The sequence below is a fragment of the Cervus canadensis genome, chromosome 26 (genome assembly GCF_019320065.1).
Source record: "Cervus canadensis isolate Bull #8, Minnesota chromosome 26, ASM1932006v1, whole genome shotgun sequence".
NCBI lineage: Eukaryota > Metazoa > Chordata > Mammalia > Artiodactyla > Cervidae > Cervus > Cervus canadensis.
The window spans coordinates 3,390,132-3,407,937 of record NC_057411.1 but is presented as its reverse complement, the minus strand read 5'-3'; the positions used below and the strand labels follow the sequence as shown (position 1 = coordinate 3,407,937).

The window sequence follows — 17,806 nt, the reverse complement described above, 5'->3', positions numbered from 1 at the left end:
AAACTTAAAAGCTTTTGCACTACAAAGGAAACTAAAAGTAAGGTGAAAAGACAGCCCTCACATTGGGAGAAAATAATAGCAAATGAAGAAACAGACAAAAGGATTATCCAAAAATATACAAGCAACTCCCTGAAGCTTCAATTCCAGCAATAAATGACCCAAATCAAAAAAGGGCCAAAGAACTAAACAGACATTTCTCCAAGGAAGACATACAGATGGCTAACAAACACATGAAAGATGCTCAACATCACTCATTATCAGAGAAATGCAAATCAAAACCACAATGAGGTACCATTACACGCCAGTCAGGATGGCTGCTATCCAAAAGTCTACAAGCAATAAATGCTGGAGAGGGTGTGGAGAAAAGGGAACCCTCTTACACTGTTGGTGGGAATGCAAACTAGTACAGCCGCTATGGAAAACAGTATGGAGATTTCTTAAAAAACTGGAAATAGAACTGCCATATGACCCAGCAATCCCACTTCTGGACATACACACTGAGGAAACCAGATCTGAAAGAGACACATGCACCCCAATGTTCATCGCAGCACTGTTTATAATAGCCAGGACATGGAAGCAACCTAGATGCCCATCAGCAGATGAATGGATAAGGAAGCTGTGGTACATATACACCATGGAATATTACTCAGCCATTAAAAAGAATTCATTTGAATCAGTTCTAATGAGATGGATGAAACTGGAGCCCATTATACAGAGTGAAGTAAGCCAGAAAGATAAAGACCATTACAGCATACTAACACATATATACGGAATTTAGAAAGATGGTAATGATAACCCTATATGCAAAACAGAAAAAGAGACACAGAGTACAGAACAGACTTTTGGACTCTGTGGGAGAAGGCGAGGGTGGGATGTTTCAAGAGAATAGCATCGAAACATGTATATTATCTATACTGAAACAGATCACCAGCCCAGGTTGGATGCATGAGACAAGTGCTCGGGCCTGGTACACTGGGAAGACCCAGAGGGATCGGGTGGAGAGAGAGGTGGGAGGGGGGATTGGGATGGGGAATACATGTAACTCCATGACTGATTCATGTCAGTGTGTGACAAAACTCACTGCAATGTTGTGGAGTGATTGGCCTCCAACTAGTGAGAATAAACGGAAAAAAACTAAGAAAAATGAAAGAAAAAAAAAATCACTTCAGAAATAAAGGGTAAATAAAAAGAACACAAGAGCAAATAAAATGAATAATGCCTCAAAAGAAGTAGAAGGAGGAAAATGTTTTAATTCTGTCAAATTATGAAGATATTAAAAGGATTTGAGAGAAAATGGTCAAAATAAAAGACAGGCAAAGAAGACCTAACATACACAAAACGGGAGCTCTAAAAGCCAAGATGAAGAATAGAGCCAACAGCAAAAGCTGCACTGTAGGCAAATTTAAATTTATAGTCGAGCCCAGATTCCCTGCATTGTCAGTGGATTCTTTACCATCTGAGCTACCAGGGAAGTAGCACATTATGTCCCTGGGGGGAGGGGGAAAAATCAACCCACAGCATCTAACACTACAGAACTACTAGACTTCAAAGAATAAAGGTAAAAAACAGTCCTTTGGGTATCTAGACAAATATATCAAGCTAAATACAAGGCAAAGAAAATCAGATTGCCAGCAGACTTTGACAACTCTTTATGGCAAAAGACAGTATAGTAAAATATTAAAGAACCTTGAGCAAAGAAAAGATGAGCCAAGGATTTATATCAAACAACCTGACTTTTAAGTATAAAAGGCAAAGGCTACAGACAAGCTTCTGTGAACATAATTCAGGAGCTACTTCCCATGAGTGCTTTCTGAGGTACGTTAGAGAACGAGCTACAGAAAACCAAAATTTCAGGAAAGTCAAGACCTAAGCCCTGCTGGCAAGCATTAAATATACATTTACTTGCAGAACTAAGATTAAATGATGATTAAAAAAGGAGATAGCAGAATATGTGACTGCTATATATTGTGATAAAGCAATTTTGGTGCAGTTTCAGAAAAGTTAGGGGATGGAGGAGTATCTGCAAAGCAGAATATGCTTGCTGACTGCCTTATAGATAGTAATTGGGAGTACAAGAGTATCTCTTCAAATCCCAAGCTAGGAGAGAAAAGGGAAAGAACAGACTAGGAACTAATTTAAATGTTATTCACAGAAGGCATCCAATAAGAAATTGGGCCCAGAAAGAGTGAGCCAAGAATATTATGTAAAGGTATCGGTATAAAGGCAACCATTAGAACAAAACCCAAAAATTTTGCAAGTACTCAACAGTATATCCAAAACAGGGAAAGAAAATAAAATTATAGAGGAACACACCATCTATTGATGTTATGTTGTTAAAAAAGAAACCAAACCTGAGTATAATCATACCTCTACGTGACAAGTTCACAGGAAATTCAGGGAACAGGACATGTTAAACAGCCCACAGGGATGCAGCAGCAGCATTTGGACTGTGGAAAACTGCACAGGACAAATCCTCAGTTTCTTCAGCAAACACTGGGGAAGACAGCCTACAAATTAGAAATGACTTAAAGGCCGCACCAGCCAACTGACAATGTGGCTCTTGTGCGGATTCTAGCAAAAGTTTATATATTCACCTATGTTTTCATATTTATTTTCAATAAGGGAAATGTAAATCCTGGATACTCAATGACATCGTGGAACTTCACTGATTTTGAAGGCTGTGACACTGGCATAGTCATGTCCAGAGAAGGGAATCTTTCTATTTTAGAACTACACACTGGAAACATTCACAAATGAATTTCTACAATGCTTGAGATATGCTTCAAAATAATGGCAGGACAAGGTGGGATGGATTCCCTGGCAGTCCAGTGGTTAGGACACAGGCTTTCACTACCATGGACCAGGGTTCGATTCCTAGTCAGGGAACTAAGGATACCACAAGACACATGGCGTGGCCAGAAAAGGAAAACAAAATGGGAGGATGAAGTAAGGAAGAAAGCTGGTGCTGATCAACTGCTGAAGCTGGATGATGGGTATATGAGGGTTCGTTACATTTGTCTCCGTGTGTGAGATGGTCCCATAGTTATTATATATTTGCCTGTGTACATGCTATGCCAATTCAGTCATATCTGACTCTTGGTGACCCTACGGACTGTAGCCAACCAGGCTCCTCTGTCCAAAGAATTCTCTGTGCACATGCTATGCCAATTCATGTGACTCTTGGTGACCCTACAGACTGTAGCCAACCAGGCTCCTCTGTCCAAAGAATTCTCCAAGCAAGAGTTCTACAACGGGTTGCCATGCCCTCCAGGGGATCTTCCCGACCCGGGGATAGAACCCACATCTCTTAACATCTCCTATATCAGCAGGTGGGTTCTTTACCACTAGCACCACCTGTGAAGTCGCAATATATAGACTTACATTTCTGTGTATTTTAAAGCTATATTTATATAGTTTTTAAAGTTATTGTGAGATCCAATTCCCCCATCTTGAAATAAAATGGCTGCTAATAAGTTTTCAAATAACCCAGGAAATAGCTGAGAAGTCACAGGCCCCTCTCCTGTTTCCTTCCTACCCTAGTCAACCGAGAGCAAACTTAAACAAAGTCTAATACATTTAGGCTCTGATGTTCTCACCCCAAACAACAGGTGCTAATGAATGATGATGACACTGGATTTTTATTTTATTTCTACTCTCAGCTTAGAAACACTAGTCTTCCGTCAAATCTAGACTAAGTGCTTTAAAGCAACTGATTTCGTAATTACTTAAGCGCCCGCACTTGTATACCTAAGGCTGTTGGTTTCATCAGAATTGTAACCTGACACTGTACCAAGCACCTGAGTTCCCACCTTAATGCGGTCATTAAGTAACCACAGCTGTAGTCACTGGGGATGCCTTCTCTTCCACACAAAACTCCTGAGAGTACCCCCGGCTGTCCCCAGACAGTCTTCATCGTGGATTCTTTCCCGAGGATAGACACTGTACCACCAAAGGCGGCACGGCCCCACTCCACGCCCAAGAGTGGAGAGAGGAAGGACTTCCCTGTCCTGTGTGCCGAGAGCATCCATGCTCACTGCGGGGAGTCCTCGATTCGAAGCAGGAGGGCTTATCACTTCATGGACCTCTGAAAGTTCATCCTAAGGCTCAAATGCAAAGAAGTCATCCTGTCCTCTCATCCAGGCTACTGCAGTAACAGTGGAGTGGAAACACGCTGCCCAGCATGAAACAGTGGCCACACTGTTTTAGCTTCACCACGACCTGCGTGCTTTGTCAGACTCAAAGTGATAAATACATGTATCGTTAAAAACGGAAGGTGGTCAATCTCGACAAGAAAAAGATGAAAGAATGTGAAAAGGAGGTACAGAGCCTCCCGTCCTTGGAGACAGACTGGAGAGCATTCAGCCTGCCTCCCTGAAGCATCTCTCTCAGCTGTGAAAAACCATTCTGGTCCATTCTGAGAAAAAAATGGTTCCAAACCTACAGAAGGATGACGGACTTTTGGCACATTCAAGACTCCACGAACTCCTCAGAAGTGAAGACATTCCCTGGCATTGTGGACACTTCTGTCACCGACTTTGGTACATCCTTCATCAGTACAGTCTCATACCTGCTAGAGAGGCTGAAGTTACATGACAAGCTGGGAGGCTGGGATGTGCTCAGCCCTTTGAGGGCACCACAGAGGCAGACAGGACTCAAGAGACAAACATCTCACAAAGCTTCTACCGAGTTGCCGCGAGCCTGTTCCCTCCCCACTCCCATCTCTATTTTGCCTCCTCTGGCCCCTCCTTCCCTGTGACCCCCAACCCTCGGAGAAATCTTGCGTTTCTTTACTTCCTTCTTTAATTGACCCTAATGCAAAATAGAAATATATCTAAATAAAGCTGCTTTCTCGCTAAGAGACCCTAGACTTTTTCTTTCTTCTGGGCTCTTTGTAAACCTGGCCTCATGAAAGGAAAAGAATTCACTAGAACATAAGCCCCAAAAGGACAAGGATCTTTGCCTCCTCATGGCTATGCCCTGCCACCGCATCAGTAATTATTTGTAAACAAATCTATAAACTCCTGGTACATGTAGGGTCCATTGAAAAAAAAGATACTGAAGGAATGAAGAGAATGAAGCTGTAAACCTTAAGCACTAGAGCTTTATGCCCAGAGGTGCGGCTCCAAGATTCCCACATGGAGAGAGAAGCCATCTGCCCCTGCCTGGACTGTGCTCACCTGCCTGGACTGTGCCCACCTGCCTGGATTGTGCCCACCTGCCTGGATTGTGCTCACCTGCCTCACTGCAGGCTGCTCACTACCGGAGCACTTTCGGCATCCTGGCCAGCCTCTCCTGAGAAGGCACTCATTCTGAAACTAAAGTGATCATTTAAAATAATATCCCTTGAAAATGCTGGAATGGAAATTAGGCTACACATCAGATCTCCTTAAAAAATTCATAAACCCTTCTACATATGCTAGTTTATTTTAAAAGGCTGGAAAGAAGGGTCCTTTTTCATGAAAGTGAGCTAGAAACTTGCCTACAATTTCCCTGTAGTAAATATACTAACTATTCTAAAATAACGAGAAAAACATTTAAACATCCCAATTAACTGTTTTCAAGTGGTGATTCTAATGATGTATTTTTAAAGCAAGGATCCTAGTTTAATTTGACTAATGACGAAAAGCCTAAAGCCTGTGCAGTTTTACCAGGCTGTTTCTTGAGATGAAAATCTTCCATCAGCCATTAAAAAAGAAATCTACATTGTGAAGAACATGATGGAAACACATTTTAACATTTTACAAACTATAAAACACACTTTAAACGGAGCCACAGTCTTTCCAAGTAGAGTAATTCTCAATTTTTTAAGCCATTTTAGTCTTGTTTTCTTTAAAACATGTCCTAGCCAAGTAGAAAAACAGCCAAAAGCCACACAAAACCACTAATATTTTCCCCAGAAGTCAAATCTACATTAGATCCGTTTCTATAAATACTTCCCTTCCAATAAAACAGAGACATCAATTACCAAACCTGATAACGCCTCCTTTGTTCAAACCCTGCAAAGCAATTCCTCTGCTAAATCTGCATAGGCCATTATATTTAACTTACTGGCAGCCCTGATTGTTTTCAAGAATTTTAAAACTTTGAAATAATCTGAGTCACCTGGGGTAAAACCAAACGTTTTTGCTTCACTAAAGAACTTAAGAGATACAAAGGAAAAAGTAAGGACTTCTCCTCTTTTCATTTACCCTATTATTTTTTAATCCATTAGGTCAAGTACAAGGCATTCCCTGGAAAATACCATCACTCACATCTTTATCTCAAATCATAGTTCCACCTCTCACAAACAGCTACCTCCTCCCGGAGGATCACTGCTTTGGAAAGGGCAGTAACCAGCACCCCTCATTACCTTTGGAGACCAAAAGAAAGCAGGAGTCGCAATACTCATATCAGATAAAATAGACTTCAAAATAAAGGCTGTTTGAGACAAAGAAGGACACTACATAATGATCAAAGGATCAATCCAAGAAGAAGATATAACAATTATAAATATATATGCACCAACATAGGAACACCGCAATATGTAAGGCAAATGCTAACAAGAATGAAGGGGGAATTAAAAATAACACAATAATAGTGGGAGACTTTAATACCCCACTCACACCTATGGACAGATCAACTAAACAGAAAATTAACAAGGAAACACAAACTTAAAATGACACAATGGTCCAGCTAGACCTAACTGATATCTATAGGACATTTCACCCCAAAACAATCAATTTCACCTTTTTCTCAAGTGCACATGGAACCTTCTCCAGAATAGATCACATCCTGGGCCATAAATCTAGCCTTGGTAAATTCAAAAAAAATTTAATTACGTTCTTAATACAGGACTAGGGAACCCAGAGCAGATCAGAATTCTTTTCAAGGCTTGAGGGTTTTACTTGCTGCTGGGGATTTTTTTGTTTGCTAAACAAATGAATTTATGCATATTTATGCATAAATTTATGTTGCATACCTGAGTTACCATTATAATAAATATTTAAAATTTGTTAATAAGTTAAGACTCAAAGATTATCTCTTGCTACTACCAGATGTTGAGCATACAAAACCTGTGATTTTGGCTGGGGGCGGGGGTGGGTAGGTAGGAAGGCAAGGGAGGGTAATCAGCCCTGGACTTAAAAGCAACTCCAAGTACACATCCATGGACCTACTCTGGATTCGCACTGTGCAGACTGTGTGTGTGTGTGTGTGTGTACACGCGCACGTGCGTGCACTGGATCTACTCTGGATTCGCACTGTGCAGACTGTGTGTGTGTGTGTGTGTGTGTGTGTACACGCGCACGTGCGTGCACTGGGCATAGTGTATATGTGTGTGTTAGTTGCTCAGTTGTGTCTGACTCTTTGCAACTCCAGGTTCCTCTGTCCATGGGTTCCTCCAGGCAAGAATACTGGAGTGGGTTGCCATTTCCTCCTCCAGGGGATCTTCCCAACCCAGGGACTGAACCCAAATCTCTTCAGTCTCCTGCACTGGCAGGCAGGTTCTTTACTACTAGCGCCACCTGGGAAGCCCACAATATATGTAATACCATGCAAAAGTGAGATCTACACTCTTCCTAAAATTACTTCTCTGAGTAAGCACCTCCTTGACCAGATGACACTTATAAAAATCTCATCACATATGGCATTATAGGAAATACTGCAATTACCGAAGAAAAATCCAGATGCCCTAAAACTTATCCTCTCTCATATTCTGTTAGTCTCCACAGAGATCGTTTTCTACGGGAGTCTTTCAGCTAGCTGCCACCCTCTGCTTCCACTGTTCACACCCTCATCAATCGCCCCACTTCAAGGTTTAACTTGGTTTCCAAATCTTCCTTGCAATCAGCCATTCTACCTGAGTCCAATGCAATATGTGTCTTACTTAGCTTCTGGGCCCGAACTGTTACTTTAAGTCTTATAAATTTTACTACATTAGCATCTACCTAGCACTTCTGTTTCCATAGATTCCCGTTTCCTTCAAGGCAGGAAATCACAACTCAGAAATCTTCATGCATGACGACATGACAGGTGAAATGATGTAATCAACTAGAGACTGCTGAATTGCAGTTCCATTTCTACCACCTTCCCCTGCTGGATGGTCGGCTGATTTAACAACTGCCATTGAACCATGACCACCAAATGACCAAAGGGAAGGGGCAGATGCGAAGGGAAGTGAGAATGCTGGGCCAGCCCCAGAGCAAACAGTCCATCCCTGAGTAATCAAGGGGAAAGGGCTTCCTTCATCCTTACAGACCTCAGCCTGTGTGCAGCCTGGCTGACTGTGTCTCAGAATCACCAGTGGGTGGGGCAATCACAGCACAGCCATTCTTAGGGCAGGGCTAATTATGGCTGATTACAGATTACTCTAGACCTCCAACTTCCTTGTTTTTATTCTGGCCCTCAGCTTAAGCTATGGCACTGTACAATTCTTTCTGTGGTTATTTTCACCATCCCCACCTCCAATACATCAATCAATAATCCAGTTTTAGGTGCAAGTTCCTTACTGGCTACCTTCAATATAACCCAAAATTGCAAAGATCCTGTTAGTCTACCCAGAATTGATGAGAAACACTCCACTCCACAGCCACAGCAGTGAAAAGAGAAAAGGGGCTGGTTATTTTATTTAGCAAAGATTTCAGGTAGGCCCCTAAACAGTCATCATACCAACTGGGGGGCGCAGGACCTAACCATTTAAAGACGAAAATTACTTACTTGGCTTCTGTCATACCTGCAGCCAAGACCCTATAACTAGTTCTGGTAACACAATAAAGTCTTTTCAACCCTTCCAATCAAAGGATTTTCCACATAAACAAAAAAACCTAACTTCCCTTCTGGGGCAATTCAAACTAGTCTTATTTAGTCACATTCTTCACTCATGTTCTGCAAATATTTGAAGACTGTCATTCACTAAACCTCCCTTTACCTTATCTTCTTCAGGCTTAATAAATCCAATTTCTTTAAGTTGCTTTCAAAGGGCCTATTTCCCAAAGCTTTAATCAACTCTATATCCTCTTCTATACCTAAAACATCCATTTTATTCTCTGAGAAAACCAATAAACATCCTTTTTTAATGGTCTAATGCAGAGAATAAATACAGAATTATCTTTCTGTCATCAATTTCTTTTCAGGAAAATTTACTTTTCATTACATGACTGGTACACAACACATAATTCTTTCTAATCCCCAAATCCTACTGCAACATTACAGAGCCATGTTCTGTTGACCTTTGGAGCTTAAGTTTTGTTTTTCACTTGGACCTGACCCTAAGAAGAATTTCATTTATAGCTATCGTAGTTTCTGTGAAATTGAGTTTCAAGAAAATGCAGCCTGTAAGTAACCAAAAAACAAACATAACATCACATGCCCTCTTTCAAAAGGGCTCATCCTCAGTTTTATTTCTGTTAATTCCATAGCACCCCCAGTTCTGTTACCACACCCACAGTAACTCCTGTTCCCCCTCCTCACTATCTCATCAGTGACTGGCAAATCCAAGATGCCTGTAAGTTGGCCAAGTGAATTAACCAAATCCGCCACCTTTATCTTGCCCTTATATCTAAAGTGTTTCTCTTTCTCTCCAGAGCATGCACCCCAACACCCAAGCGCTCAGTTCCTCATTCAAAGACCATCTAATCATCTAAAGAGTGTGACTGATGGACCCCTGCCCAGTTCCCCCAACATATAACGCTCAAAGGCTTAACCCCATTCTAACAGAGGCTCAGAAACTCTTTCTTAGATATTTGTACACCCATGTTCATAACAGCATTCTTCACAACAGCCAAAAGGGAGAAGCCAAGTGTTCACTGATGGATGAATGGATAAACAAACTGTGGCAGACACGTACGTGTACATGCACTGCCTTCCTTAAAAAGGAAGGAAATTCCAACGTACACCACCACATGGTGGTTTAGTCACGAAGTCATGTCTGACTCTTGCAACCCCATGGACTATAGCCCACCAGGCCCCTCTGTCCATGGAATTCTCCAGGCAAGAATACTGGAGTGGGTTGCCATTTCCTTCTGCAGGGGATCTTCCCAACCCAGGAACTGAACTAGGCAGATTCTTTACTGACAGCTACAAGGGAAGCCCTGAAACTTGAAGACAGTATGCTAAATGAAATAAGCCAGTCACAAAGACAAGAGCTGAATGATTTCTCTTATGTGAGGTCCATAGAGCGTCACAATCATACAGACAGAAAGTAGAATGATGGTTGCCAGGGACTGATGGACTGTTTCATGGGTTGAGAGTGCTAGGTTTTTGTAAGATGGAAGTGTTTGATCTTAAATAAAAATGTGACGATAACACCACGGAGTTGTGCACCAAAGAATGTTCACGATGGTAAACTTTATGTGTATTTTACTAAAACTTAAACACACACACACACTCCTTAGTTTCAGCTGCCCACAGCAAGGGGGTGCCCAAGTTCTCGGAGCTGGCTGGGGAGTGTGCCCCAGGACAAAACGGTGAAGCAGACAGCCCTGGACTGGTGAGCAAAGCTGGGAGGGCCACTGCTGGGTCAAGTCTACCGTAGCCTTGACTACAAAAGCATTTTGCAGAATCTGGACCAAACCCAACACTAAAACAACCCTCCCCCACCAATGATCCTTGAGGCTAACCAAAGTCCTCCTTTCCAGCCTCTTCCCTCCAATTCCTTATCCCAGTCCTAACATGAATTGAATCTTCAAATAAGTTCTTAATGTCTTGCTCCCTCTTTCAGGAGTTTTTTCCAATACAAGCCTCAACTACAGACACTCTGCCCTCCTTTAAAAGGTAGATCTTAGTGTCAAATATTATCTCCCATATGGACACTTTTACTGATCCCTGATCCCTATCACATGCCCACCAAGATGTAAACTCCTCTCCTTTGAAATACTGCCTGGGTACTCTGCACTTATGACACCAAATTCTACTTTGAATTGATGGTTCTGCTCTCACTTTTTTCCTCCACAGCCCAGGAGTCCACACGTACAGTACCTGCAAGGACCAAAGCATAGGGATTGATCATCCTTTGCTAAACTGAATCTGAAACACTGACTGAGCAGAGCTCTATACACGTGCTGGAGAAGAGGCCAGAGTCTAAACTATACTGGCTGAGCACTGCTGTGTCCAGCAGTGGGGGCAATGGACAAGCCCAGCCTGGTCCTTCAACAGCTGGAGAAGAACCTTGTACAGTCATGGAGGAACCCCTCCCTCTCGAGGCTTTCAATGCCACTTTACAAGGCATAGGGTTCAGGGACCCTCTGTGAGCTACACTTATTATTCACAGTGAGAAAATGGCCATCTACAGAACCTTCCTCTCCGAAACTTTTATCCAGAAAGCTGCACCCCCTTTTGTAGAAAGCAGCTATGAATAAGGTTAAACATAGAACCAGGGAGAGAACACAACGCTAACGGAATCTTAAAACAAACAAACAAACAAAAAACAAAACAGACATTAAATGGATCAGCTTCAGGACTTCCCTGGGGGTCCAGTGGTGAAGACTCCATGCTTTCACTGCAGCGGGTGCAGGTTCTATCTTTGGTCAGAGAACTAAGATCCCGCATACCTCTCCATGAGGTCAAAAAATATATATAAAAGTAAGAAAATTACAATAAATGGATAAACTTCATCTTGATCTGGGCTTCCCTGGTGGCTCAGATGGTAAAGAATTTGCCTGCAATGCAGGAGACTCGGGTTCGATCCCTGGGTCGGGAAGATTCCTTGGAGAAAGGAATGGCAACCCACTGCAGTATTCCTGCCCCATTCCAGTATTTCTGGAGAATCCCATGGACAGTGGAGCCTGGTGGGCTACAGACCATGGGGTCCCAAGAGTTGGACCCAACTAACACTAACTCGTCTTGATTAATACCAAGACAAACCCCTCTATGTAACCTGGTTTTAAACCATTTCTAAATTTCTTTCCCAAGAGACAAAGCTGAAAAAGAAACATTAAAATCAGCCTGATGGTGGAGTTCCCATGCTTTCCCTGTAAGGGACGCTATGCAAAATGTGTTTTGTGCATAATCTAATTTTCTCCTTCCAGTAGCCCTATGCCATCATTCCCATTTTACGGGTGAGGAAATGAAGCTTGAGCGAGGTGAAGGGTCTCATCCCAAGTCACAGAGCTGGCAAGAGGTAGAACTGGATTAAAAAAAAAAGAGAGAGAATTGGATAAAAACCCAGCTTGTCAATTTCAGAGCCCAAGCTCTTAACTGGTATGCCACATGCCCTGAATAGCAATTTCGCATAAACTTTAAAGTTCAAAAAAGCCTTAAAAACATACCTGTCAGAAAGGTATGCAGCCAAAGATATCTAGCGAAATCATTTCATAACTAAAAGGTAAGCACTAAGGCTAACACATAAGATGAATGGAAAAAATTAGGAGTGATAAATATTTTCACTGGAGAAATCGGTTTTTTAAAAAAAAAAAAAAAAATAGTCCAAGATCTGTTCAATCTCTAAGACTAGTGACTCCCAACTGTTATGTCAAAAGCTATGTAAAATTCAAGACAAAAATTAAAGTTTATTTCATTTTAAAAGTTGTCAAAAAAAAAAAAAAAAAGTTGTCAAAAATCTGTTGGTATCTGCATGCAAGGGTTATAAAGAGAAATAGTCAAATGCTACACTTATGAAGTTTCTTCATTTGTTAGGTGGCTATCCCATCCCAGACCCTACACCAAGTATTTTTACAAGAATTTGTTTCTAATCTTTAAAGTAATCATATTAGAGCAGGCATTAATTCCATTTTACGGATAGCAATAATTTCTAATTTATAGATAATAATTATGTATTAAACTTGACATGTATTGAATATGTACCATGAGTGTGCCAGGCATCACCATGCTAAAAACTTTATATGTAGCCACATACTTACTGACAGAGAGATTAAGTAATTTTCCCAACGTCACACAGCTAAAACTAGGATGACAGAGGGAAGCTCAGCAAGAGTAAGCAATTCGTTCCACGGTCACAAAGCTGTCAGTCATGGAGTCGGCAGACTAAGACAAAGCTGTCTTTCATTCCTTAGGCCTGTGCTCCTTCCACCAGGTACCTGCAATATCCCACCTGTGCTCACTGGAGCCCAAGGCTAAATGCCTAAAAGCCTGACTGGCAGGAGAGAGGGACTGTCTAGAACAACAGGAAGAGATGAGGTCCCATGTAAAGAGGCAATTTTCAATTCTTCAAGAGAATTGAGAAATCTAGATTTTGATACAAATTCTCCATATTTTAAATACTTCCCCAGTGTTTTCCAAAAACAGCATCATGTGAGCCAAACAAAGCACATCCAAGTAAGGGCTATCGTTTTACAATTAAGTGTCTGAAGTCAAAAAATGGGCCATCTCAAGTCCAAAATGTCAGAAACCAGAGCTGCTAAGCCAGGCTTATTCATAAGTCCTCTCTACTTTCAACAATGATTTATACTGAATTCGCTCTATATCCAAACTTTTACCTCTGGTAACTCCCTTGAAGGCCCTCTTCACTCTGGATTTACAGCCATGAAAATATCCAAGTTAGAGACCACGTGTGAAATTTTGCATGCCTAAGGTTTCTTCAAATGTCTTTCAGTGCCTGTTTTTAAAAAGACACCAAACACGAACACGGTAACATTTAGCACACTTCCCTAGCCTGTCGGCTGTTAAACTAAATTCATTCTGGAAAATACTGCCGCAGCCTTGACCATTGCCTTGAGGGGTTCCCGCATTGCAGTCCAGCTTCAAGAATTCCGCTCAGGACACCACGGCTCATTTCCTGGTATCCTTTAATCAGCTGGGGAGACTTCAGGAAATGAGTCAAAATCCTAAGACCAACTTTTAGCGGCCGTCAACAACAGCAGCAAAATCCATCACCACAACATCTGTACATAAACGTGCTCCAAGGGAAGCCCACAGAATAACTTGGCACACCATTTGTTTGGGAGAGAGAAAGGTTTTGGGTGGTGAACTGCATTATAACTCACGGTGCTCATCCAGGGTAAATGGCCAATGGTGTTATCCATCGCTGGGGGTTTTCTCTCTCACAAGTTCCCCACAAGTATACAATGCAAAGACCATTTTTTTTTTTTTTTAATACAGTGGGGAAGGAAAAAAATTTCAACTAACTTGCATCATCATTTTAGAGACAGCACGTCTTCATTGTGGAGGGATTCTAACTGGAACAGGGCAGTTCCCACCTAAAGCCCTCAAGCTGTGTCCTTCCGTCGTGTCCAGCTCTTCTCGACCCCATGGACTGGAGCCCGCCAGGCTGCTCTGCTCATGGGACTCTCCAGGCAGGAATACTGGAGAGGGTGCCCTCATACCCAGCATCCAAAGGGGAGCTATCGTACATATATATCATACATACCCCTGGGGAGCTATCACTGAATGATTCCCCCTTCGATGAAACTTCCCTCAAATTGAGAACTCTAGTTCAGACACCCTGTGACAGGCAATTCAAAGTCTTTTTTCATCAACATTGGGAAGGTAATAATCTTGACCAGCCTATATTCCCAGAACCTCCAACAATGCCTAGCATACAATATGTAATAGTTTCAAAAAAAAAATCTCACTTTATAACCAATTGAGAAATCATGTGAAAGTATATACACCTGGGCAGATGGGGCCACTCTCAGGCTTTACCACTGATTATTGTGGGAACTGGCTTATTCTCAGCCAGTTTCTCCAGCTTTGGTATGGATGGTAACAGGACTACCTCCAGGGCTTATCGAGAGGACTGGAAATTTCAGGCAATGGACCCCAGAACGGGATCTGGCACTAATGTGAAATTTAAGGTACACTAGAAAAACGTGTTGCAGTAACACAGCATGAGTGATTTATAAAGTCTTAAGGAAAAAAATGTGTGGATGGGTGGGAGAGACCAGAGAGGGCATAAATGAATTATCTGGGTTTCCTGTATAAGACCGTCATGTTATTTCCAGCAGGATAATAATCCAGAATGTTCTGCGTCCAGCTGCTGAGAATGACTCTAGCCTCACATCTGCAGGAACGAGGACAGGGTATGATTCACTATTCCTTGCAGGTTCATCCTGCTGGGTACAGGAGTTGTAAACATTGCAAGGGGTGGGGGGCGGAAATGGAGGATCCTGCAGAGTGGGCACCTCCTAGCCCTCAAAGGGAAACTGTAGGCAAGCATGTGGATTGGAGAGAACACACACCTCGCTGCTTTAACCAGAGTCAGATGAGCAGGGTATCACCAAGGAGTCTCTGTGACCAGGAGAGGCAGTGGAATTTCAAGGAGGCGGGAAGGATTCAGGGAAAGAGTTCAGAAGTATAGAGTCTATGCTCACGACACTGAAAGAGGAGAATTTGGGACCCAAAGGATCCTTCATGGTGCAGACCCCTCACTACCCTGTGGAGGAACGTGCGCTCCCCTGAATTTAAGGGACTGGCACAATGGCAGGCAGCCAATAAAAGCTGAGAAAAGAATCGGAAAGGCAGCAGGAGCCTTTGTCACTACACCACACTGCCCCCCAGGAGCCAGACCTTAAAATCCCCTTTGCCAAAACATTCTCTAGGATGGAGCAGGCTAATTCTGAGGAAGAAGGAAGCTATTCATTTAATTTTCTAAAAAATGGGAAACAGTCGGTGTGGTGGTTCTTGTGCCCCCATCGGGTCCAGTGCACATGTCTTAAATGAAATTAAAATATCAAGGCACCAAGATGTAAGGGACCAAACATCTCATTTGAAGCTTAGGCAGTCAAATGAGCCACCGGAATCCGGCCACCCGTTCATGATCCTTCCTACCTCTCTTCCCCACAGGAAAGCCCTCACAATGCCTTAAGATTGTATGCGAAAACTAACCAGCAGTCAGAAAACTGACGAGACAGCTCCACAATAGTTGATAGCGATGCTTCCTCTGGAGCCCCCGAATTCCAGCTCAGACTCACTTTCTACCCTAACATCATCAAGTTAGCCTTACGGGTTAAAAAAAAAAAAAAATGACGTGGGAAACAGCAGAGCTTCAGGGGGTTAGCTGGGCGACTTGCACTCGTTTGCGCACCAGCGACACCCAGAAAAAGAGGGGGCAGGAATGTGATTGAGGGCTTCCAGGAGCCTGCAAATCCTCCTCCTCCACCTGAAGACCCAAGTTCCCGCGCAGATATAACCGATTTTCACAACAGCTTTAAAATTTAAGTAAGATTTGCAGAAAGTTCCATTCCGTCTCCCACCCCCCACCTCGGGCAGCCGTTAAGTCAGTCACGCGAGAGGGTGTGTGGCGAGTCTCAATATTCCCAAGGGAAACGGACCTGCGAATGGAGGTCGCAGACACCGAGTGAGGGGCTGGCAGAGCCCCGTCAGCCTGGCCGGGCACTCTGGCCGGGCGTGGGCGGCGGCCGGGGTCGGGGACCGCAATGTCTGGGCGCGCCATCCCTGTCTCCCCCGGGAGCAGGCAGCAAACGCAGCCACCAGCCGCTCCGAGGCGCGTTGCAGGAAAAGAAACGGCACGCGGCAGAAAGGGGCGAGCCTCGGGCACGGATGTACAAAAGCCAAGTCTGCAACCTAGCGGCTGCTTTCCACACCCCTGCCCAAGTTGTCTCCGGAGCCGCACCTCCAGGTTCGCGGCCACAGAGCCGCACGCTCCCCTCTGCTGAAAGCAAAACCGGGGGACCCGAGGACGCCGCAGCCTTCGACTCCGGTCCAGCGTGGCGCCTGGAGCAGAGGAGGCAGCGGGTGCGTCCCCAGCTCTGGGGCACAAAGAGCGCCGCGGTTTGGAAAGCAGCCGCAGCAAAGAAAAGGCTCTCCTCCAACTTCGCCCTCGGCGCGGCTGAGAACCCGCGGGCCGGTTCTCACGCACAACTTTTAACAAAAGGAAGCAACGGCCGCGCCTCGGCCGGCGGAGATAACGCGCTGCGTGAGAACTCCCTCTCCGCCCGCCTCTGACCCCGCTCAGCTCGCCCTCCTCACAAAAGCAGCCCTGAACTCACACGCAACCCGCTGCCCTCAGCCTAAGCCCCTCGCCGCCCGCCTTCCTGGAAGACCCGCAGCTCAGCGCCCCCACCACCGGCTGCCGAGGGCTCCCGGCGCAGGTGAGCAAGGCAGGGCGCAGGAGAGTCCCGGGGCCGCCCCGAATCTTCCCGAGGCTGAAACGCACCGGCAGCAGAGGGGCCCGCAGCCCCCTCTCCCCAGCCACCCCAACGTATTCGGACCCTCACGGGGCACAGCTGCGCCGGGGGGGGCGCGGTCCGAGTACCCGCAGCGCCCTCCCACCTGTCTGGACGCGGAGCAGGAGCAGCAGAACGAAGAGGAAATCCCAGGCGCCGCGAGCGCCTCTCATCGCGGTGGCTGCGCTGGGACCGGAGCTCTGTTCCACGTTCCGGCTCTCGCCCGAGTGCCGCGAGCGCGGCAAAGCCGAGCCCCCAGAGCCGCGAGCGCCGAGCCGCGGCCCCTCCTCCCAGCGCCCTCCCCCTGCGTGACGGCCACGCCCCTTCTGCGCGCCCCTCCTCGCCTCCCCTCCCTCCCTCCGGCCTGGGTCTCGCTCCCGGGCGGCGGCGTCTGACCCCTGTTCCTGCGAGGTGCTGAGCCCGGGGGACTGAGCCCGCGGGGAGTGGTTGGGCACGTCGGCCCTCGCCCCGCGCCCACGACCCCAGAGCCCATACATCTCTCCACCTCTCCGCCCCGGTGATGTTCCCGGACGAGAGTGGTGTTGCCCGCCGCGCGCTTTGTGAAGCTGGGCACCGCGCGCACATCAGGGGATCGGCCCGCCACCTGGCAGATGCTCCCCAGACAATAAAGGTCCGCCACCGCCCCTCGAGCAAGCTCCCGAAGGCGGAGGCCGGACGGCGCTGGTGGTGGAGGGGCGCGGGGAACAGGAATTTGGGGGGGGGGGGTGCGGAATTGGGCCCCGACATTC

The 17,806-nt window shown here is 45.1% G+C and overlaps 1 protein-coding gene across 4 annotated transcripts in view; it reads right to left on the bottom strand.

The window, feature by feature from the left end:
* KIT (KIT proto-oncogene, receptor tyrosine kinase) overlaps positions 1-17,379 on the bottom strand; it is a 90,566-nt gene extending 73,187 nt beyond the window's left edge. For 2 of the 4 annotated variants that reach the window (XM_043448032.1, XM_043448035.1), the window contains exon 1: positions 17,164-17,378. In XM_043448032.1, the coding sequence (XP_043303967.1) occupies positions 17,164-17,230 (67 nt within the window). In that variant the 5' untranslated portion in view covers positions 17,231-17,378. Of the gene's footprint in view, positions 1-17,163 lie in introns of all 4 variants that reach the window. The other 2 variants (XM_043448033.1, XM_043448034.1) reach the window with 2 other exon arrangements.
* Positions 17,380-17,806: the final 427 nt, after the last annotated feature.